The sequence below is a fragment of the Saccopteryx bilineata genome, chromosome 1 (genome assembly GCF_036850765.1).
Source record: "Saccopteryx bilineata isolate mSacBil1 chromosome 1, mSacBil1_pri_phased_curated, whole genome shotgun sequence".
NCBI classification, from domain to species: domain Eukaryota; kingdom Metazoa; phylum Chordata; class Mammalia; order Chiroptera; family Emballonuridae; genus Saccopteryx; species Saccopteryx bilineata.
The window spans coordinates 203432650-203455866 of NC_089490.1; the positions used below are offsets into that span (position 1 = coordinate 203432650).

Here is a 23217-nt window from a genome sequence, read left to right on the forward strand (position 1 = left end):
AGGTCGCGTGGGCCCATTACTCATGGCGGAGCCCCAACCGGTTGGTGGTGGAGCTCCAGCCTCCGCCCCGGCCAGGGGGCCGCCCAGCGGCTCCATTTAAAGTCCGCGGCCCGCCTCCCGCCGAGCGCAGGCGTTTCCCTCCCGCCGCCGTCTGCGGCCCCGCCCCGCTCCTTCTCGTTTGCTGCCGCACCGCCTTCACTCGCCTGCGACGAGTCGCGCGAGTGACGTCACGCGCCCTGGGCCTCTTCATTGGTCCATTTCAATAGTCGCGGGATACTTGAACTGCATGAACAGCCGCCGCTCCGGCGCGCTGCTCGCTTGGTCCCGGGTTGTCCTCGCGCTCCACGGCCGACGGTGCCCGCGCCTTTGCATCCTCCTCGGTTCTCGGCGATCCCAGCGGGCGGGCTGGCACGTGCTGCGGCGGGGGGCTACGGCTGGCGCGGGCTCCGGCGCGGCCGGACCGAGTGCACGCTGCTTGGCGCCGGGGGCTGATCCCGCCGTGTCCTCGGGAGCAGTGATGTTGGGCAACGCTGCGGCCCGCGAGGCGGGCTCAGCCCTGCGAGCATTGCAGCAGACGGCGCCCGAAGAGGACCAGGAGAACATCAACCCAGAGAAGACGTCACCTGCCCAGCAGCCGCGGACACGAGCCGGGCTGGGGGCGCTGAAGGCCGGGAACCAGCGGGGTTCAGCGCCGCCGCCGCCAAGGCCCAAGACGCGACGGGTAAAGAGATAAGCGATAGTTTTGCATGGGTTTAGCAGGCAAAGCAGAGGGGCGGGATGGCACCCCTTGCGCCTTTTTAGAGAGGTCTGGGTGTGGAGCCCCTGATCCCTGGTTTTCTGGCTTGGTGAGATGTCACTGGAGTAGTTTGGGTCTCCCATGAGCCTTCCGGCCAGCACTGTACGTTTGCCGCCTGTCTGCTCTCTCTTGGGGTATTTTTCTTTACATAATGTGATCAAACCAAACCAAGCCCTGCAACATGACTGGTCTCTGCCTGCCTCCGCGCCGTTTTGTGTTTTTAAACCCCAGGTCCCGCTCTGGGCCTCCTACTGTCTCTCCATCGACGGGATTTAAGAAATTACCTCTACTTTAGGAAACGATATAAAAGAAAATATTTGCTTTTGGTAAACTCCGCCATTTTACCGGATTTGCTCTGTTGCTCCACCACAGGGTAAAGGTGGTTAACCAACATATTTATGCCACCTCTTTCCTGAAGTGGTCATCTTTCTGCCACTCCATCCCTCTCGTGGTCTTGATTAGTTTTTCATAATTCCACTCTTTATGACTCAGACTCTCCCCTTTGTATAAATGCCTCTGACAAATTGGATCATCCCTTCTTTTTCTCGACTACTCAAACTTCCTTCCCTGGATTTCGCCCCTTTATAAAGTTTATTTTCCTGATAGAGTAGTTGGGAGGAAGAGCAGAGACTGAAACCCATAAGGGAAGAAAACAAAACTCCATTTAATAAGCTCAAAGGCAGTTAGTTGGTCTCTTTTTAGGTTGCAGCCCTCAAGGATCTTCCTGTAAATAGTGAGCGAGCCATTGTTCCTCCCTGGAAAGCAAACAGTAAACAGCCTGCATTTACCATTCATGTGGATGAAGCAGAAGAAGAGACTCAAAAGAGGCCAGGTGAATCTAAAAAACCAGAAGGTGAAGATGTCCTGGCATTTAATTCAGCTATTATTTTACCTGAACCAAGAAAACCACTGGTACCTCTTGATTATCCAATGGATGGTAGTTTTGGTAAGTACTAATGAACATCTTTATCAAATTAATGTAATTATAACTATTAAATAGATGGATTAATGATATTTTGCATTTAAGACATTGTCTTACCTGTTCCTTACTACAGAAGGAGTTAGGTTTAATTTCACATGTTTAGAAAGGGTGTAACTTAGCTCTGCCCCCAGTTAATACATGTATGACCCAGTGGTCTACAAAAGGACCACAACCCAAATTGGGTGCTCCAGCCAGTACACTGCCAGTCTTTTATCAGTTTAACTAGATATCAGACACGGATTTTAATCTGACCCTGGAAGTATCCCCACCGTTTTGATAATAGAGTTCAATTATATTCATTCCTCAAACTCACTTGGTGCACACTGCTTTATAGAGTGCTCTGAGGCTGCAGCTTTGTATGTTGTATTATCTAACATCTCTTCTGGGTTTTCCATTTTGTTTTCTGTGAAACCAGTCTGAGCAATCCTCTGTACCAGAGAACACTGTTTTCCTGTGAGTCAAGAGTTAAATCTTGGGCATTTGTACTTAACCGCACATTAATGGAGTAGCTGAACGAGGTAGCTGTGCCAGCAGTGCGTGCTGCTTGCTTCAGTGTGGGGGCTGTTGAGTCACAAGGCAGCTCACTAAATCCAATTATCGTTTTCCTTTTAGTTCTATTGGTGACAGGTGGGTCCAGAAGGAGCAGGAAAGTTTATATATACTGCTCACAAAAATTAGGAGATATTGCAAAATGAATATATGAAGTGATTAAAAAAAAGAAGCATTTGATTTTTTATTTTTCTTAAGTGAGAAGTGAGGAGGCAGACTCCTGCATGTGCCCAACTGGGATCTACCCGGCATGCCCACCAGGGGGCGATGCTCTGTTGCATCCTGAGCCATTCTAGCACATGAGGCAGAGGCCATGGAGCCGTCCTCAGTGCCTGGGCCAACTTTGCTCCAATGGAGCCTTGGCTGTGGCAGGGGAAGAGAGAGAGAGAGAAAGGAAGGAGAGGGGGAAGGGTGGAGAAGCAGATGGATGCTTCTCCTGTGTGCCCTGGCTGGGATTTGAACCCAGGACTTCCACACACGGGGCTGACGCTCTACCACTGAACCAGCCAGCCAGGACTGAAGCATTTGATTTTTTATTAAACAAGAATATCAGAAAAGTAAATGACAAGTCAAAGAAAGTTGTTTGATTAGACAAATGAGATGTAAAACCAATTTTTATTACATTGGTGAAAATGCACTATAAAAATGGCAGAAAGTGGCCTCTGCCTCAGGCACTAGAATGGCTCTGGTTGCAACAGAGCAACGCCCCCTGGTGGGCATGCCAGGTGGATCCCGGTCTAGCGCATGTGGGAGTCTGACTGCCTCCCCGTCTCCAACTTCAGAAAAATACAAAACAAACAACAAAACAAACGGCAGAAAGTATCTACACATTCCCTGATCCCCTAATTTTTGTGAGCAATATATTTTTATGTATAATTTGCAACAAATTTTTACCTCAAAATGAGCCTTAAAGTGAAAAGAATAATGGATGATGTTCTTTGCTTCAAAAGATAATTTAAAATTACAAAAGATGAATTGTTGCATGTAGTGTTAGCCCCACTTCTAGTTATTGCCTAGATTGTGCTTTAAATACCTCAGACTTGGGGGTCTGCAAACTCATCAGGCAAATCTTATATATTATCTCAGAACATGGATTTTTACCCTATCCTAATAGAACCACTGTGCCAATTTCTCTCATGGAAGATGAATGATGTTCTAATAGTATTTTTCAACTGCTGGTCCGCAGACTGATCCATCAGAAATTTTGTGCTGGTCTACGAAAAAGTTAACCACCCTGATGCTGTATGTGAAGATTATAGACCCAGTGATCTTAGATTCGCTTATGCTCAGGGTGATTTCTGCCTTACAGGTCTCTGAAGTCATTTTTCTATTTTCACCAGTCCCCAAGTGTAGAAAGGTTGAAAACCACTGCATACCTGATCCTCATACTTATTTTTCCGTTATTGGCCTCTCTGTATTTTTACTTGTTAAATTCATTCTAAGTTAAGTAGACAGAGGGTACTGAAATCAGAGTAAAATGTACTGTATCCTTTGTCATGTGTGAGATCAATGCTTTGGCAGTGCGGGACTCGCAAGAGCTGTCACTTCTGGCTATTAAGTAGAAAATCGGGCAGTGACCTTAACTGTTCGTTTGTATTCTCCCAGAGTCACCACACACTATGGATATGTCCATTGTATTGGAAGATGAAAAGCCACTGAGTGTTAATGAAGTCCCAGACTACCATGAGGACATTCACACGTACCTCAGGGAAATGGAGGTAAAGCTCAGAATCCACCTTCTGTACTTGTATTGATTCAGTGCGGTGAAATGGAAATGGAGAGGATGTTAAGCTTTTTAACTGCCAGTGTGTTACTCTAATGTTACACTTGGGTTTCTGGTGTGTAGCAGCTGTGTTAAGATAGAATCATCTAACTGCAGTGTTTAACACTGTGCTAAGTGACTTTCTCCACAGATTAAATGTAAGCCTAAAATGGGTTACATGAAGAAACAGCCAGACATCACCAACAGTATGAGGGCTATCCTCGTGGACTGGTTAGTTGAAGTAGGAGAAGAATATAAACTGCAGAATGAGACCCTGCACTTGGCTGTGAACTACATCGATAGGTTCCTTTCCTCCATGTCTGTGTTGAGAGGAAAACTTCAGCTGGTGGGCACTGCTGCTATGCTGCTAGCCTCGTAAGTCAGCTTGCTTGGTGGGGTCAAAAGTGATCAGAATCTGTGTAGAGAAGATACATGATTTTTAAGTGTGATGTAGTATTCCACAAGGCAGGGAGTTGGTGACTACTTCAGTGGTGACAGGTGTGGGGATGAAACGCTTTTAACTTACGACATACTTTTTTTCAGATCTGGATCCTAGGGTACCTTGTTGAATAAACATACAGACTGGCCACATTTTAAAACACTAGGATTACTAAGTTTAAAACTGGTTCTCTGCATTAAAAGCACTTTCCAGCATATGAACAAAATCCTACCTTTATGAAAACTAAATTTTAAAGCAGTAATATATTTTTCTAAGGAGAGTTCCTAAGTTTTCAGTTACTTGGTGAACTCTAGCACTGTTTCTGTCTTGAGATATGTCATGCCTCTCATTTATTCTTTGGCTGCACTGGGAGAAATATTTAAAAGTCCCTATTGATCCAGGTCTTCTAATTAGCATCCACCCAGTCTCTACTAGAAGGGTCGGTCATCACTGGAAACAGGCGACTGGAGAGTGTGGGTTTTGGATTCATTCTGTGTTTTCTGCTAGAGGGATTTCAGAGTTGGGATAATACGCTTCTCTTTTAGGACTGGTAACTTGAAACTTTTCTCATTGTAGAAAGTTTGAAGAAATTTACCCCCCAGAAGTAGCAGAGTTTGTGTACATTACAGATGACACCTATACCAAAAAGCAAGTTCTCAGAATGGAGCACCTTGTTCTGAAAGTCCTTACTTTTGACTTGGCTGCACCCACAGTCAATCAGTTTCTCACCCAGTACTTCTTGCACCAGCAGCCTGCAAACTGCAAAGTGGAAAGTTTAGCAATGGTAAGTTCATTTGTTGAAGCAAGATTCTTAGGTCACAGGGGCAAGCCGTGGTTTCATTATACAGTCGGGATTTAGTATTTCAGGGACAGGTTCATAATGCAGTATGGAAGAAAGCACAAGGTTGGCAAACTATAATCGAAATGAAAGTCTTGGGAAATGGTAGCCAGGAGCGTTTTAAAAGTTATTAAGAGGAAAAATAGGGGAAGAGAATGGAACAAAGCACTGTGATGGTGGATACCTCTGTAATATGAGGCTGGGATTTCTTTTTCCCCCAATGGTTGCTGTACAGTTAGAGTTAAAGCCAGGAAAAGAGGTCAGGAGGCAAAGATTGGAGGTTTGAATTCTGGGGCTCTTGTGATCAGACATTGCTCTTCATTGCAGTTTTTGGGAGAGTTAAGTTTGATAGACGCGGACCCGTACCTCAAGTATTTGCCGTCGGTTATTGCCGGAGCAGCCTTTCATCTGGCACTCTACACTGTCACGGGACAGAGCTGGGTACGTATGACTTCCTCACAAGTCACCCCTGTGATGTCAGTGCTTGTACCAGATTAGTGAATAAACTGTTCTCTACAGCTGGTGGTTGCTAGCTGTCCTGACCGTGGAAAAGTGTGCAACACAGTTTAAGCATCTTTATGTTGGGTAGAAAGCTTAGTAATTACTTGGATTTGAAAGGTATGATTCAAGAATTCTGGCCATCCACCCTGCCGCAGGGAGAACAGTAAAGGCGATCCCAGTCAGCAAAAACAAGACGAGTGCTGGCTTGAGAAAACGGGGAGATGTTAGTGTGAGTTCTGAGACTCAGCAGCTCCAGCTCAGTGCCGATCAGAGCTTCAGGGTCTGCTCTTGTCTCCCTCCGCAGCCTGAATCCTTGGTCCAGAAGACTGGGTACACCCTGGAGAGTCTGAAGCCCTGTCTCCTGGAACTGCACCAGACCTACCTCAGGGCGCCACAGCACACACAGCAGTCCATCCGAGAGAAGTACAAAAACCCCAAGTAAGACCGTGTGATCTACTGCAGGAAGCTGGCTACTGCCAGCAGGCGGGCGGTTGCCAGGGCCTTGATTTGAACTTGGTTCAAGGACGGGCAGACTGGATACGGCCTCCTTAGAAGCTGTTCCCAGGAGGGCACTTGCTCCTGTCCTGTACTGAGGGCAGAAGCTTGAGGCAGGCACGTGTCTCTTTGCCCAGACGATGGTTTTATATAACAATTGACTCAATCGGATAAAAATCGGATTTTTTAATTCCTAGTATATTCCTTCAGTGAATGTTTACTAAAATGGATTTCTCCCTGCTTACAGGTATCATGGTGTTTCTCTGCTCATCCCACCGGAGACACTACACGTGTGACAGTGAAACACTGCCTGTTTTCTGAGACTTACTCTCTCAGAGTGTATGCTGTACAGTTTTTATCTTAGGTTTTAATTTTACAATCATTTCTGAGTACAAAAGTTATGGTCAGGTACAAATTATGGTGTCTATTGCTTTTTAAATGGTTTTAATTTGTGTATCTTTTGTACATGTAACTATCTTAGATACGTGGCTAATTTTAAGTGGTTTTGTTAAAGTATTAATGATACCAGCCATCAGGATAATAAGTATTAATAAATTGATTTGGAAAACTTGGTTTGTAAGTCAAATTTAATTTGAGGTAAAAATTTGACTTCAGGATTTCACTCGGAAAAATTAATTTCTTATAGGGACAGGGAAGACGTCTAAAATTTTAAAGACTGTAACTGTATTTTATGGTTTCAGGAAAGCATTTTCCTAAGCCCCTGGACCACTTGCTGACTTGCACAATGTCAGCATGTCTGGAATGAATCTGCTTGTCCCTCAGTTGAGACTGAAACTCAGCCCTTTGTCCACTGAGAAAACACTGCTCCATCCTCGTCAACTTTCACTTTACTGAAGTGACAATTATTTAAAATCCGTTAAGTTCTCCAGAAAGTTTATTAACAGCATAATGTAAGAATACATAGATAAAGAAATTACTAGATTTTATAATGGATTTGTGAATAAAAAATACTTCCGGTTGCTAGCACTTAAACAAATATCCATTTAATAGTTACATACACAAATACAACTATGTGGCTTTAATTAGCAGTTTTCTTTTTTCTCTTTTTCACTGGCTTTTTACTTGGGGCTTTTTCTTGTTTTGTACTGACAGTCCGTGTTCTGTGAATAAAGTAAATGAACAGTTTACTGTCAGTGCTAGTACTAGAAGCTGGTTCCATGGATGACTCACCCCATTGTACCTGTTTGATCTGGATCACAGAATTTGGAGAACTATGATAGTAAAAGACAGTGGCTTTGAAAGTCATCCAAACAAGGCCCTGGCCAGCTGGCTCAATGGTACTTCAGCCCAGCTTGTGTAAGTCCTGGGTTCAATTCCCAGTCAGGGCTCACAGAAGCAACCATGTGCTTCTAGACCCTTCCCCTTCCCCTTTCTTTCTCCATCTCCTGCAGCCACGGCTTGAATGATTTGAGCAAGTTGGCCCAGGGTGCTGAAGATGGCTCCATGGCCTCACCTCAGGCACTAAAATAGCTTGGTTGCCAAGCAATGGAGCAGCAGTACCAAACAGGCAGAGCATCGCCCAGTAGGGAGCTTCCCAGGTAGATCCTGGTTGGGGCACATGCAAGAGACTGACTGCCTGCCTGCCTCCCTTAAAAAAAAATAAAGTCATCCAGTTTTATAGAATTAGGTTCTACTGTTCATAATCCTCAGGTAAAAGAAACCAAGGAACAGATTTCTAGTAAGTGATGTCTTTGTTTACGGTAGGGTAAGATGAGAAATAAACCAGAAATTGTTACCTTATTTTCTTCAGATTCTTGTCTGGCTCTAAAATGATCATTTCTTCTTCTTCACTGTCTGACAGCACTATAGGGGCATCTTTAAGAAAATGTTCAGAAGCAGTAAGTACAGGCATACCTCACTCCACTTGGCTTTACCTAGAAGACTCGCTTTTTACAAATTGAAGGTTTGTGGCAACCTTGAGTTGAGCCAGTCTTATCTGCACCATTTTCCAACAGGCTCAGATGATGGTTAGCATTTTTTAACAAGGTGTTTTTAAATATATGTACATTTGTTTTATTTATTGAGAAGCAAAATCTGTGACTTGTGTTGTGAGGGTCTGGAAGCAAGCCTGCAGTCTGAGGTCAGCCTGTGATTTCGGGGACATTTTCCAGTTGGTTTCTGTGTCAGCAACTTGAAAACTGTCCACACAAAGCAAGCCCAGCTACCCTGGGTGCAGGCTGACAGAGGAGAGCTACTTGTAACTCCTGGAGCTTTGAAACAACAGATCCTTTCTTCCCCCAAATAGTTTTTAATTACATAACCATTTGGTACAACTGTAAAAATATATAAATTCCCCCCTTAATTTCACTTTACCGTCAATATACCAATCAAACTACTTGTGCTACTCTATAAGGTACCATGGCTTCTCTTAGAATTTGCAAATTTTAAATATCTAAGTTTTTAATTTCTCCATTATAAACAACACTGCAAAGAAAATACCTAGAAGCACAACTGTTGGGTCAAAAGGCATATACATTCTAAGATACTGACAAATCTCTCCAGAAGTATTGTTCCAGTTTATACTGCAAGAATCGTACAAGAACCCACTTTCCTCTACAACCCTGCCAATGCTGGTGTGTTAATATTACCCAGCACAATCTTATTTTTTGCTTTGAATTTTATTACTACCAAGGTTGGCATATGTAATTGGCCATTTAGAGAATGACTTTGTACCTGTTGCTCATTCTCTCCTGAGTCTTTTGCGTATCGGTTACAGAAAAACGGTTCACACGTATATAAAGGAGCCTATGCAAGGATGCTTAGTGTAACACTAAGTAAAAAAATGCTATCAACACCAGTAAGGGAATGACAAAACCAACTAGTGACATATTCAACACTAGAGTTCGATACAGCATTTAAAGACTGGCTGATGAGTGTGTCATTACATGGAAAGCCTAAACTCCTGTAAATATATATACAGTAAAGAAACACATGGACCAAGAGCTGGACAGGTGATGCCAAACAAGTGACTGACGATACCATGTCCTTCCTCAAAGGTGAGGCTGCCCAGTGTCAGACTGGCGGGGCACCCTTTAGTTCTCCCGCTGTATGCCCACACCCTACTCGGGCAACTTCTGCTTTGACCACATTGTTGTAGGTCTAGCAAGAATTTGGTCTTAAAAAATCCACAGGTAAAAATTCTCTAGTTCTTTGGCTTTCAGAATGCAAGGAATACCTGGGATTGCTGGTATTCCAGGTAATTCTAGAATTTTGTACTAGTACTGTTCTCATGTGAAGTCACATGTGGCTATTTCATTTTATATCAACCAGAATTAAAATTCAGACTTTCTCAGACACACAAGCATATCTCCAGTGCTCAGCAGCAACACGTGGCTAGTGGTGCTCTAGCGTCAGCGCAGACGCAGGACACACCTGGTGCTGCTGATGTGCCATCGCGATGGCACTGTTCCAACATGTGGCACACTACAGGCTTTATTTCACTGTAGAAACCACAAAGAAAAGCAGGCCTAAGATCTTTATGAAACCTTGAAACTGGTCCAGACAGATATAAGGAAAAAGAGAACAAAACTTTAAATTAAAAATGCAACTGCCCTGGCCAGTTGGCTCAGTGGTAGAGCATTGGCCTGGCGTGTAGGAGTCCCAGGTTCAATTCCCGGCCAGGGCACACAGGACAAGCGCCCATCTGCTTCTCCACCCCTCCCTTCTCTCTCTCTTCCCCTTCCTGCAGCCAAGGCTCCATTGGAGCAAAGTTGGCCCGGGTGCTGAGGATGGCTCTGTGGCCTCTGCCCAAGGTGCTGGAGTGGCTCTGGTTGCAGCAGAGCGACGCCCCGGATGGGCAGAGCATTGCCACCTGGTGGGCGTGCCGGGTGGATCCCGGTAGGGCACATGCGGGAGTCTGACTGCCTCCCTGTTTCCAGCTTCAGAAGAAAAAAAAAAACAAAAAAAAACCTATATTCATATACCAAAGAGCTACCACTCCAAAGACAAGCATCCTCTCAGGAAAGAATGGAGCTTCCCATGCAGTTAGCTACCAGGCTGGCAGAAATTGAAATTCCACGAGCCCCTCTACAAATGGGAACTACTAACATAAAAATAAGGTCCCTATCTTGCGGATACTGCAGTCTGTAAGCAGGGACAGGTGACGTACACAACTTCCTATCTGACTTGTGTCTCACATAATACCAGACTAGTAACAGCCATCAAGTGCACCTACCCTGGCTTCCGGAATTGGAGGCCTCTGGCGCAGTGTCCACTTCTGCACCATCGAGAAGGACGGCTTCATCGCTGCCCGTGTCCTCCTCTTCCTGCTCGGACTCCTCAGGGTCACCCCAGGAGTTTTCCACTCCTCCTCCAATCTGGGCTGTTCCAGGGCTCCATAGCAAAGGTTTAGAAACACTGAACAGTTAAGGAAACTGAGTAACGGAAACACTGCTATTTGATGCAGTGCTGAAAAAACTAGAATGCAAGTTTTAAGCTAGAAGTGGGCCTATTTACTAAGAGCTATCCCATGGCGGGCTGAACAACGAAGAAGAGTACACGTGGATCTCAGGTAAGAGTTTATGGAAATAATGGTGAGAAACAGACCAGCTTTGAACACTTCAGTTGTATAGTAATGAATCTGGTAGAGAAAAAAATGTGTGTAGTAGTGTAGAGGGCCTGACCATGCCAGAGATCAGAGATTAAAGAACAGTTTTCCAGAGGCAAATGAAACGCTATACGTTAGTTCTTAAAATAGAGAATTTTCTGGGTCTTGTAGGAGAGCTGACAAGGTGGGTGTCAGACCATGGATGCACTGACTCGTCACTACCTTGTGCTGTGAATGTTTCCTCTGACAAAGTGCGGTAACCCAGGAGACAGGTGCACACCCTGCACAGCCCTGCACCCTAGTGGCATGCCTCCTCGTATACTACCCCCCCACACAGTGAAGATACACTTCTGGGGGCGGCTCAGTTTCAGTGATGATTTCCTCCGCTTTCTCCTCCACGTCAGAGGTGTCAACAGGGGCCTCCTCCATTTTAAATGCTGTGATCCTTTGATTTGCTATCGACTCTGCAAAGCCAAACTTTCCACCTTCTTTCCTGTGTGGGTGGGGTTTTTTTTGGGGGGGAGTGGATGATAGAAGACAGAAAAAGGAAACAAATGAACTATTTTATCCTTTTGATGAGAAATACTAGAATAGTTATTTGACTAACTTAACCTCACAGACTTTTGCCTATCAGGAGAAACAACACAACACTCCTCTGTAGAGAACAGCTTGTTGGCCCATGAGCTGGGCACGTGCTCTGGGCTGAAAGCACGTTACCCTCTGACCCTCACACCAGCTGTCCCAGGAGGCACCACAGGGTGCTGGGCTACACAGCCTGCTCAGCGTCACAAGGTGAGAACGTGGGAATCAACTTCATGTGAGTTACTAGATTCTTTTCCTAAGAAAATGTTAAATAAGAAAAATATGTGGCTTTTCGATACAGACTCTTTTGATTGGACTATGCTACAACAAACAATCCAATCAACTTTCAAACACAGTATATTCAACTGAGATGAACAGAAAAGATCCACATAAGATCCACATGTGTGGTCACCCTCGTATAAGAAGGATCTTTAACAGAGAAGTCTTTAAAAAGACTATTTAGTTTGGCAGTACTAAACTCACCTAACTATCCGGTCATTCTCCAAAGCCTTCTGAATGAGCTCTGTGATTTCCGCAGCTTTCACACCAGCTATTTTACTACATCTCAAAACCTATTTATAAAAATGAGCTGTTATTTATTTCAAGACAACAAACCAAATATTTTCTCTAACAAGACCAAGAACATGAGGTTAGTTTTTCTAACTTTATCATTTAAGCTTGACTGTTTTTGATTGATTTGAGAGAGAGAGAAAGGGAAGGAAGGTGGAGAGGGAGAGGGAGAGAGAGAGAGGACATCCATCTGCATGTGCCCTTACTGGGAATTGAACCCATACTTTTGCATATGGAGATGATGCTCTAACCAACTTGAGCTCTCCAGCCAGGGCAACCCTGACTTCTTTTCAAATGTGAAAACACAAGCCTAAAACGTCCCTGTGACACTGACAGACAGCACTGAGGCCCCAGACGTATATCACATGTCCAGGGCGTCCTAACTTCCTTCTGTGGGAGGGCCACCGCCCCAAGGCCACACATGGCTGCACAGCGTGCCTGGGAGCTTTCGGAAAGCACAGACCTTGGGCTGCCGGTACCTCCTGGAAGTGTTGCTCAGAAACGGGGATCGGGGATCGGGAGTGGTCGTGATGCTGGTGACAGTGATAAGAACAACTTACTGCACATTTAACACATGCTATACAGTACAACGCATCTATTTATCGTATTCTAACAACAGGTACCCACAGTAACGTTACTCCCTATTTAACAGATGAAGAAACTGAGGCATGCAGATACGAAACCATCAGCGAGAGGTCAGGCAGCGTATTGCAGGCAGTGCTGGAGTCCCGAGGAAGGCAGCTTGTGTGCCCGAGCCTACGCTGGGGCCCTGAGGTCCCTTTTCTACAAGCCCGGTGTGAATCTGAGAGGGGACTGGATCTGAGAACTGCTACTGTACCCAAATTCTAGAAGGAAAGCTATTTTTGACACTTTATTTGGATACAAGTATGCATCTCTGTCCTCACTGGAAAGTAGAGTGTCCTCTGCCTACAAAGGTTAGGCCCCTGAGCGGCTGGGAGAAAGGAAGACACCTCGTAGCTACTGGTCCAGAGAGCATCCCCCCAGCTTCTAACCCATCCCAGAAGCCATCACGCAGACACCCTGCTGGGTGTCATCAAGCACAGCCTGTCCTCCCCGACAGGAAGAGCACAGACCTGCTCTTTCAGCAGCATGATACCGCCGCTGGACTGGATGGTGCAGATCTCCCGGTGCTTGTTCACAGCGATCACCAGCAAGCCGTCCATGACGCGCTCTTCTCGCTCACTGGGGTCCACCAACAAAAATGTTCTGAAATGAATGTGAAATGGACCTGAACAGATCTGAGGCCGAATCCTTGACAATTTTAAGATAATGGATATTTCTGAAAGATGGCATTAATAATAAAGTCAACGCAGTGAAGGTCTAAGTTTGTGGATCTGAGTCATTTTAATGGGAAAAGATACAAGAGAATTTTTGTTTTTATGGACACAAAATAATGCTAAATGGATACTGCTATTACATTAAAATCACATTAAGTTTATCATGGTTTTATTTAAATAATATGTAATAAAAATCTAATGTTATCACTTCAATTAAATAACTTGTGGCTCATTAATAAAAACTTAGAGAACATCAATTTGATTAAAGTCTCCGTAGTGGATCAAATTCTTCTAGGTTCTGCTAATGGGTCATTTAAAATATCCTATATTTACTCACTGATGGTGGCCCCTAGTCACAGGCAGTTACTGAGCCCTTGAAATGTGGCTAGTCCAAGCTTAGATGTGCTATGAGTGTACAATACAGGATTCAAAGATTTAGTAGAATTAAAAGACAGTGTTGCATGAATAATTTTTAAGATATTGGTGACATATTAGAATATCTTAGATATATTAAGTAAAATAAATTATATAAAATTTAAATTTTCCTGATTCTTTTTATTGTTAAAATATCTTCCTTATATCTCCCTTTGTTTTTTACAGAGATGGAAGGCCCAGGCTTTCATGTGAGGGCGCACTGCGTGGCCTCAGGATGCCCAGTGAGGGGAGTGTGCGCACATTGCTGGGGCAGAGGGAGCCCAGGGCTGCCCATGCACGGACCATTCTCCCTCCCGAGACCTGATCCCGTGCACTTTTCATAACACCCGCACACCTCTAGGGAAGACAAGACACTACCGTGTGGTAGTCAACTCATAAATTTATGATACACCATGAGAAGAAAAAGGCAGAATCTCTTCATTATAGAAGAGTTTGTCACTTCTATCAAGAAAGCTCTCTGCCCCTAAAGCCTTTACAAAGGAAGGGCTAAAATTATAAATGCATGGTTCTTTTCTAAGCTATCACATGCTTAACTATTACAGGAGGGCTCGCTCACCTGTCCAGGAGTGAGAACGCCACTCTCAGCTGTGTTCCCACATTCCCACAGCCTGTGATGGGGACGAGACACCTACCCTTGCTGGAAGAAGGCGAAGCTGACGCACACGGGCACGTGGTGGACGCTCAACGGGACGGGGTCCCGCTCCTCCGGAGTGTACTGTTGGAAAAGGAAAGTCATCAACACACAAAACAGTCCTCTTGCACATCAAATAGTAAGATAAAAAATGAAACCTCGTGAGTCCTCGGTGAGCACCTAAATAACTTCTTTTAGAATTTACCTTACCCATCCGACTTGGCCCCACGTTGTTTCCCAACATGTGATGCATCTATCAGAAAGCTATACTGAGATACTTTATGTACCCTAAGGTCCAGTCATTGTAAGAATGTGATTCACTTTTCAGCATGCTTTTAATATGTTCGTAGTGATGTAACTATCTCCACAACCCAGTTTATCGTCGTCTCTATTGCTCCTCCCCCACTTCTGAGCCTGTCTGCAGTCAACTCTCACTCTCAGCCCCAAGCAACAGACCTACTTCCTGTCTCTACGTAATCTGCCTTCCCTGGGCACTGCCTAGAAGCGGAAGCAAACAATGGTTAGTCCTCTGCATCTGCCTTCTTTCAGCTCGCCATGTTTCATCCGCCCCATGGGACACATCTCTGGTTTGGTCCTTCTACTGCTGAGTGGTACTCCATGGTATGGACAGACCACATCTTGTTTTTGCATTCACCAGCTCATAAACATCTGGATGCTGCCAGTTCTGGGCTATTACACATGTGCTATGAACATTCACATCAGTCTCAGAGTGAACACACACTTTGCTTTCCTTCTTCTTGAGCAGACTCCTAGGCATGGGATTTCGGGACTGCATACGTTTACACTTAGGTTTTCAAGAAACTGCCCAACTTTTCAACGCGGCTGTTCCATTTTACATTGCCACCAGCAATAACTTTAACTGTAACTGTATATTTCTTTGTCTATGAATCCCTCTCTACTCATTTTTACTTCCTTGTTCCATCTCCCTTCTCTAACAGAACATGCCTCTGTTGCTAGAAGAAAAAACAAAACTCTTGTCCTCACCCCTAAGCCTTCATGAGCCTGCTCTGGTCTCAGGCCTGCAAGCAGCACAATGAATGAGTGCTTAGAGGGTGGAGCCTCTACTGTTTCCCTTTATAACTCCAGGACGCACACTACCACCACAGTGCACTTTCGTGACTCCAGCATGTAGTAAGTTAAAACGGACGTACCCGATATACAAGAGAAACACAACAAGCTGCACAGGCCAATGTTTTTCAAAATGTGGTCCTTGTACCTGCAGCATCAGTTCACCTGGGAGCTCTGTTAGGGGCACAGTATCACAGACCCTACCCCCACCCTCCTGAGTGCGGAGTCTGGCAATATGTTTCACAAACCCTGCAGGAATTTTGATGGACTTTGCCAGAGTAACCACAAGCATCTCATGGTCCTGAGAATCATGTATCTGTTACACATGTGGCCCCTAAACTTAAGATAAACCCCTTTATCTAATGCTCAATCCAAAGACGTCATCTAGTTCCATTCAAGAAAGCCAGGTGAGGGTGTACTTTTACTGACAGATACTTTTTATTTTTTTATTTTTACAGTGACAGAGAGAGTTAGAGAGAGGGATAGATAGGGACAGACAGACAAGAATGAAGAGAGATGAGAAGCATCAATCATCAGTTTTTTGTTGCAACACATTAGTTGTTATTGATTGCTTTCTCATATGTGCCTTGACCGTGGGGCTGCAGCAGACCGAGTAACCCCTTGCTCAAACCAGCGGCCTTGGGTCCAAGCTGGTGAGCTTTGCTCAAACCAGATGAGCCCGTGCTCAATCAAGTTGGCGACCTCAAGGTCTCAAACCTGGGTCCTCTGAGTCCCAGTCTGACGCTCTATCCACTGCGCCACTGCCCAGTCAGGCCAGATACTTTAATACAAGGGATTTAAGAGATTTCAAATAGAATTTTAACCATATGTAGCTTCTGCCATATAAACAGGTTTAGAACATACATAGTTTCCATCTACAAGACTTCACCAGTAACAAGCTGCCTGCACATCAAGGCTATCCATTCTCTCGTGGGAGCATGGCTGACGTCATGGGCACTTACCAGTGTTACTTCCTCTCCTTGGACAAACACATCAGGCCTTCGGAAGTGACACAAGGCGACAATTGCAGCAATGCTGGCAGCATCGATAATATTTCCATCGTGATTTAATAAATGTAAGTCCACACGTATCTGCCAAACCTGAATGTGAATTTAAAACAACAACAAAAAAAATCCTAGCTGATCACAGTGGCTATGTAAAAGGAAATATAACACTGTGGTAATTTTTCTCTTGCTGTTAAAACATGGTAACTTTTTCTCTTGTTATCAATACAAGTATAATCAGAAAAATGTTAAACCGGACCAATATCTGAAATACCAATAGTTCACCCTTTTATGAGTCATCTGACAACAAGAAGGTATATGCTCTAAATATACAGAACCATTCCATATTCAATACTATTTCCCTGACTCCAAACCTAATTATGTTTTCATTGTTCTCCTAACTTAAAAATCTCAAACTCTTAGGTTTCACTTGACAATATTTATGACATAAGCACTGCAAATAGGAAATGTCCTATTCAAGTATGGAATGTGGAAAGGCTAAGTGACTTTTCTAGAGTCAAAAATACCCTAATTAAGAATCAAGTTCTAATGCCATCATGCAGAACAATTTGTTCAGAAGAAGATTCCCTATGTCCGCCTACGATTACTCACTGTATACATAGGTCAACAAACCTATCCAAATGAAGGATTCAGTCTCTCTGTCAGTTCTGCCTCCTTAAGGAAGACAGTACCTGCTTCTATCCACTCAACACAAGAAAACAAATAAAAATGTATGAAAGACTACAAGCTCTTTGAATAAGACAGTTTCACATAAATTCAAGTTGCTATTTTCACAATGCTTTTTTGTCCATTCAGAAACATGACACAAAATTCTATGGGTGGCACTCAGGAACACGTAAAGTGAAGTGAACCAGTATAAAAATGAATTAACTGAAGCTCTGAGAACTAATGTACAGATATGGTTCATAAATCAATAATATTCATCCTAAGATTAAGAATTCTGGGCACATTCCCCACCTTTTCACCAGCAACAACACACAGAGATTCAGTGTCTATACACTTCGAATTTCTTAGACATCTTTCCAAAAGACGATTCAACTTCACCAAGAGATCTGACTGCCTATGAAGATAAGAGTGGGTTAATGTCATGAAATGTACCACCAGGCATTAACACAATACCTTGCTACTGTTATATTTTCCTCTGGTTACAGTAGTTTAAGAAGATTTAAATACCTGCCAGGTTCAAAAGCTGGGGCAGCCATCTGAGAGAGCTCAAGGTTAAAAAAAAGAATACCTTCTGTTGCCCTATTGAGTTTTGGCGAAACAAGCTCACAGGAAACCTGTCCAAGAACTCTGCAAAGATAAAGTACAAATCTGCTGACTAAATACATTTCCTTTCCAATTGAAAACAAACAAAACTAAAACAAATACTAATTAAGTTGTAATCTTACTGAGTAATAAGACACTCAGCATGATTTATCATTAGAGTTTGATATTACATATAAAGTACAGCAGTAGAACATATACAGGAATTAAATACATATTGGCATACCCAGAGAAATGACAGGAAAAAAAACCCATCTCTTATTTATCATACTGATCATTCTACAGCTCCTTAAAAAAAAAGGCCTTTGCTTCTCTTTTCTAAAACAAGTATCCATTGATAGAAGACAGCATTAAAACTTGAGACTTCTTAAAGAGTTTTCCTATGGCACACTTCACCAAAATTCACAACTTCCAAATGAATATTTAAAACCTACTTCCCATGTTCACTCCTCAGGAAAAAGAAGCAAGTAGGACCTACTTCCTGACAAGTTGTGCGAGAAATAGATTTGGTGCAATGAAAAACGATGGGATACCCACGTGACAGAAAATATATTTATGATTAAAAATGTCAAGTGTGACTATAAATAGAATATTTGCGTTAAAGAAACCATACTCATTTTTGGAAGCTTAAGAAAAAAAAAATACTGTCCAGACTTTCTAGCTGCTCTGAAAACTGAGTTAACTGGGTTCTTTTAAACGCCCCCCCACCCCCGCAACTGAGGTTCCATCAAATTTGCATCCTTTGTTACCTTGTTTTCCCAAGTTCCACAATACAGCATCCATAATCTGTTCCAAACGAGATCTTGATGTTCCTATAATCATAGGTTTGTCTGCCATCCAGCCGCTGTAAAGCACAACATTCATTTCGTTTATTCCTTGAATAATATTTGGTGAGCAACTGCTCTGAGCAGGCCTTGCACTAAGCACCTGGAGGCAAGTGGGATCCTAATCACCTCCGCACCCCACCCCGACACACACACACACACACACACACACACACACACACGCAAGTGGGATCCTAATCACCTCTGCAACCGCCCCCCCCCCCCCCCACACACACACGAAAGTGGAATCCAGGAGCCCGCAACCCTTGAAAACAACTGACTGCAGTCAAATGCAACCCGGAGGGCCGGGAGCGTCCCGCTTGTCCCGCAGGAGTCCCCGGGCCCCCCGAGTTCCCCGCGGCCGTTCACCTTCTTCTCCTCGATGGCGCGGAGGAGGAAGCGGCGCTCGCAGTTGGACAGCGGAGTCTCCTTCATGCTGTCGAGTCACGGGACACCGGGGCTCAGAGACCCCCTGCAGAAGACGGAGCAGCAGCCTGCCCACTAGCTTCCCGGTCGCTGGCGGCGCAGGCGCTGACGTCATCAAGGCTCGGCGTCCGGACGGGCGGAAGCGAGGATGCGCGGCGCCACTGCGCAGGCTCGGAGCGAGAAAGCTGGCGGCGGCGGGAGGCGCGCTTCTCAATAAAAGTACCCATTTCTATTGCCTTGCAGTGTCGGCGCGGAGAGGACCCGGGAGAGAAGCCTCAGTGGTAGAAATGAGCTTCAGAGCAGCGCTCTCCTCCCAGCACCCTTTCCTCAGTTCTAGCGAGCGCGGCAGGTGGGACAGGCGCTTCCGCCGCCGGACAGGGAGGGACAGGGGCTCCCGCCGCCGGACGGTCGCCGCCGCGGGACAGCCGCTCCCGCCGCCGAACTGGGGCCCCCACCTCCCGACGACCGCTCCCGTCGCCGGACAGGGGCTCCTGCCGCTGGACAGAGTGGGACTGGGGTTCCCGCTGCCGGGGTCGTAACTGCCCTGGGCTGGAACGGCACGTGCCGTGAGGTCCTCCGGTCTCCAGTCGCGTTACACCGACAGACCCTTTCTCGGGCATCGACGAGCCTTGCTGTGTCGGGGCGGCCGGCCCATGGCTTTGGAGAGACCGCGTCCGGCAGTATCTTGGTGGGAGCAGGGACTCCGACCACGTGGCTCCAGGATGTGACTGCCGTTGGCTCCCTGCGGCCAGGTCAGGCCCCGTGCTTCAGTGTACTCCGCCTGCAAAACCAGCTGTGCTTATTATGGGCGTCAAAACGAGTCCGATGCTTAGAGCAACGCCTGGCGTGGCAGAAGCCCCAGGACTGCACTGTTTGCCTAGTACTGTTATTTCCATTTGCTTCCAAGGGCTCCAGTCCATTTCTTGGGTCTCTTCTCACATGTTTTTTTTTCTTCTTTCTTTCCTTGTCCTACTGCGGGTAGGGTAGCCTCACGTGGCGCCCTTTGCAATGCATGTGCTCAACACGTTTCCTGCGTTCGTTGTGGGGGCTTCCTGTGTCCTGAGAAGGATTCCAGTGCTGGACAAGATCCTGTTCCTCAAGGAGCTGAGGTTCTCTTTGGAGGAGATGAGCAGTAGAAACCAACGCTTGAAGCAACTTCACCTGCTAAGTGCCATCTGAGGATGGGAATGCTTCCCCCCCACCCCTCCAAGTGAGAAGTGGGGAGGCAGGCAGACTCCTGTATGTGTTCGACAGAGATCCACCTGGCATGCCCACCAGTGGGCGATGCTCTGCCCATCTGGGGCGTTGCTCTGTTGCAACTGGAGCCATTCTAGTGCCTGAGGCGGAGGCTAGAGAGCCATCCTCAGCGCCGGGGCCAATTTTGCTCCAATCGAGCCTTGGCTGTGGGAGAGGAAGAGAGAGAAAAAGAGGAAGGAGAGGGGGAAGGGTGGAGAAGCAGATGGTCGCTTCTCCAGTGGGACTTGACTGGGAATGGAAACCGGGACTTCTACATACCCGCAGACGCTGTACTGCTGAGCCAACCCGCTAGGGCTGATGCTGTTTTAATAGGGGTATTTGCAGGAAGAGCCCACTCTGTAGAGGTGACCTTGGAGTTAAGTTAATCATTGGGTGGCGGGGGGACTCAGCCATGACAGGATGGAGGAAAGGGAAAGTGCTTCAAGTAGAAGAAGCCACCTGAGCCGGGCACACCTGGCATGGTCTGGAGACAGGAGGAAAGCACAGAACTTATGTCCGTGTGCTCTGTGGTCGGTTTCCTAAAGAAACAAGCGAATTACAGGATCCAGGGCACTGAAGTTCATGAACAACACATGTTCATGTTTCGAGTACAGTTTTGCAACAGAACTCCTGGCCATGTTCATTTGGACCAGGGTTTTTTTTTTAGTGGTGTTTAGTAGCCTTCCCTTCAGAAAGGAAATAGGCCTTGACTGAAACATTCTACTCTTTCCTGGGAGGCAGCTTGGTTGTGGAGGAAGAGTGGACTTTGGCTTCAGGTGGGTGGTGGATGAGTTAAAGAATCCTGAGCCTCAGCTTCTGTATCTTGAGGTTGGAAATAATAATTACTTTGTGTTCGGTGGTCAGAAGGAAAGCACCCAACAATGTTCTGGACGCAATAGCTATTAAAATATTAGTTTCTTTCCTCTTTTGGCTTGGCAAGGCTTCTCGTGAAACTGCCCAAGTTCATCGTGTCAGCTTGCTGTCCTGAGACTGCCACTTGATTATCGTGTCCTGGCTTTCTTTTTTTTTTTTTTAGTGAGTGGAAGGCTGAAAGACGCCTGCATGCACCCTGACTGGGATCCACCCAGCAACCCCGTCTAGGGCTGATGCTCGAATCAACTGAGCTATATTTAGCACCAGAGGCTGATGTGCTGAGATCGACCAAATTATCCTCAGCGCCCAGGGCCAAGGATCGAAACAATCAAACCACTGGCTGTGGGAGGGAAAGAGAGAGAGAAGGGGGAGAGGGAGGGAAAGAGAAGCAGATGGTCACTTCTCTTGTGTGCCCTGACCAGGAATAGAACCTGTGACATCCATATGCCGGGCTGGTGCTCAATCCACTGAGCCATTGGGCAGGGACTCCTGTAGAATTTCCTCCGTTCTTTCTTTCTTGAACTATTATGTTGTAGTTTTAACACTGCAGCATTTGCCTCTTGTGGGGATGGGGAGCCCATTCCCACTCACGTCTACATACCATCCTAAAATCAGTATGGATTGCTGTGCTCTAGTAGAAGTGTACTGAGTCAGAGTTCTTTTGGGCACACTTAACAAAAGACCAATTCAAACGTATTGGTTCACCAGCTTGGAAGTCCAAGAACTGGTGCAAATGGTTATCTACACAAGGGCTTCACTTGACTCTTATTTCTCAGTTCTGCTGGCCTCTGTCTGACCTCATCTTTAAACAGGTTCCCTCCATGTGGTGGCAAGATGGCCCCTCACAGTTCCAGGCTGGCGTGGTCCTTAGGGTGTGTAATCCTAGAGAAGGAAAGACCTATCCTCTCCCAGAGTTCACGTCAGGACTGATGGCAGAACTCTGTTGGGCTCTGCTGGGTGAACAGTCAAGGAGAAGATGGGATGTGGGCCACGATTAGCAAGGCCTGGTCATACCCATGTCTGCTATTAACTGTCACGGGGGGTCAGAAGAGGGCATATCTGCAAGAACTAGGGGGCGCCGGTCAAAGACAAGGCAGCAGATAACAAGCAAAGAGAAGATGTGTGCTCAAATATTCTGTGGAAACCAGGCTGCACTAGGCCAATCACCTGGGTTAATATGCTAATTCAGACTTTCTTTTCCAGAGCAGACTGTACAACATGACCTGAACCTCTTCTCAAACTTCAAAAATGCCCCCCCCCCTAGAGCATGAAACAAAGGTCCCTTGAGTGTTTCAAAAGTTTCTTACTAAAAAGAAAGTGAAGTAAGTACATTTGAAATGACTTGAACCATTAAGTTTGTGGTCACCTGTTACAGCCGTCATAGGAGGCAGGTTACCGTAAAACTCAGGATGCTAAATTGAAATTGAAATTCAGATAAACAACAAATATATATATATTTTATTTTAAGTATGTCCAGTTCCTAATATTGCACAGGACATGTTCATAATAAAAATATTTCTGGTTTGACCATTCCAATATTCTTGCCACATCTGAGACTGGTTCTGATGTTTGCTCTTGTGTTTTCTAACCGTATCTTTTGTCTTTTCGTATGCCTCAATGTTTTCGTGAAGTCCAGACCTCATGTGCAGGGCATAAGGAACTGGATTACGGGGTCCTTAGTGATGTGTTGGTTAGGCGTGGGGGCGGGGAAGTGTTCTGTCGTCCTGTGGTTTGCTCTGTCCTTGAGTGAGCCTGGGCCCCTGGGTTGTGACCCCCACCCACCCTCGTTACGTTGAGACAGAAAGTCTGAGGGTGCGGGGTAGAGATGGGTGTAGATGAGTTGGGTCTTCCTCTCCCCGTGTCAGTTAGGTTCTGGGAAAACCGTCTGTTATGCTCTGGTGCAGTCAATTCTCTGAAGGGCATGTCTCATTAAGAAGAGGGTGTTCTGGCCAGATTTCACAATGAATGCTTCCCCCCTCTTCCCTTCTGCCAGATGGAGGAGGAGATTTTGTTGCACCCAGCCTTCACTGTGG

The 23217-nt window shown here is 45.6% G+C and overlaps 2 protein-coding genes across 3 annotated transcripts; one reads left to right on the plus strand and one right to left on the minus strand.

The window, feature by feature from the left end:
- Window positions 1-180: 180 nt before the first annotated feature.
- CCNA2 (cyclin A2) lies at window positions 181-7111 on the plus strand. The gene is made up of 8 exons (XM_066233879.1): window positions 181-721; window positions 1499-1742; window positions 3933-4045; window positions 4241-4464; window positions 5105-5312; window positions 5694-5807; window positions 6172-6305; window positions 6610-7111. The coding sequence occupies exons 1-8, from the start codon at window positions 287-289 to the stop codon at window positions 6656-6658; spliced, it is 1521 nt and encodes a 506-aa protein (XP_066089976.1). The 5' UTR covers window positions 181-286; the 3' UTR covers window positions 6659-7111.
- EXOSC9 (exosome component 9) lies at window positions 1485-19179 on the minus strand. Of its 2 annotated transcripts, XM_066233903.1 has the most exons (13): window positions 19019-19179; window positions 18575-18669; window positions 17733-17852; window positions 17517-17619; window positions 16497-16634; window positions 14447-14529; window positions 13176-13308; window positions 11995-12083; window positions 11276-11422; window positions 10558-10739; window positions 8120-8198; window positions 5219-5287; window positions 1485-1551 (listed from the first exon to the last, which is right to left on the minus strand). In XM_066233903.1, the coding sequence occupies exons 1-12, from the start codon at window positions 19082-19084 to the stop codon at window positions 5254-5256; spliced, it is 1269 nt and encodes a 422-aa protein (XP_066090000.1). In that variant the 5' UTR covers window positions 19085-19179; the 3' UTR covers window positions 1485-1551; window positions 5219-5253. The 2 variants fall into 2 exon arrangements, with proteins under 2 accessions (XP_066090000.1, XP_066089990.1); XM_066233893.1 differs by lacking the exons at window positions 1485-1551; window positions 5219-5287 and adding an exon at window positions 7341-7483.
- Between the last annotated feature and the right edge of the window lie 4038 nt (window positions 19180-23217).

Coding starts and splice junctions, on each gene's coding strand:
- CCNA2 (XM_066233879.1), top strand. CDS start 287: ATGAACAGCCGCCGCTCCGGCGCGCTGCTCGCTTGGTCCCGGGTTGTC. Junction 722..1,498: donor CAAGGCCCAAGACGCGACGG/GTAAAGAGATAA, acceptor GTCTCTTTTTAG/GTTGCAGCCCTCAAGGATCT. Junction 5,808..6,171: donor CTGTCACGGGACAGAGCTGG/GTACGTATGACT, acceptor CTCCCTCCGCAG/CCTGAATCCTTGGTCCAGAA.
- EXOSC9 (XM_066233893.1), bottom strand. CDS start 19,084: ATGAAGGAGACTCCGCTGTCCAACTGCGAGCGCCGCTTCCTCCTCCGC. Junction 10,740..11,275: donor ACTGAGCCGCCCCCAGAAGT/GTATCTTCACTG, acceptor TTAACTGTTCAG/TGTTTCTAAACCTTTGCTAT. Junction 8,199..10,557: donor CTCCAATTCCGGAAGCCAGG/GTAGGTGCACTT, acceptor ATTTTCTTAAAG/ATGCCCCTATAGTGCTGTCA.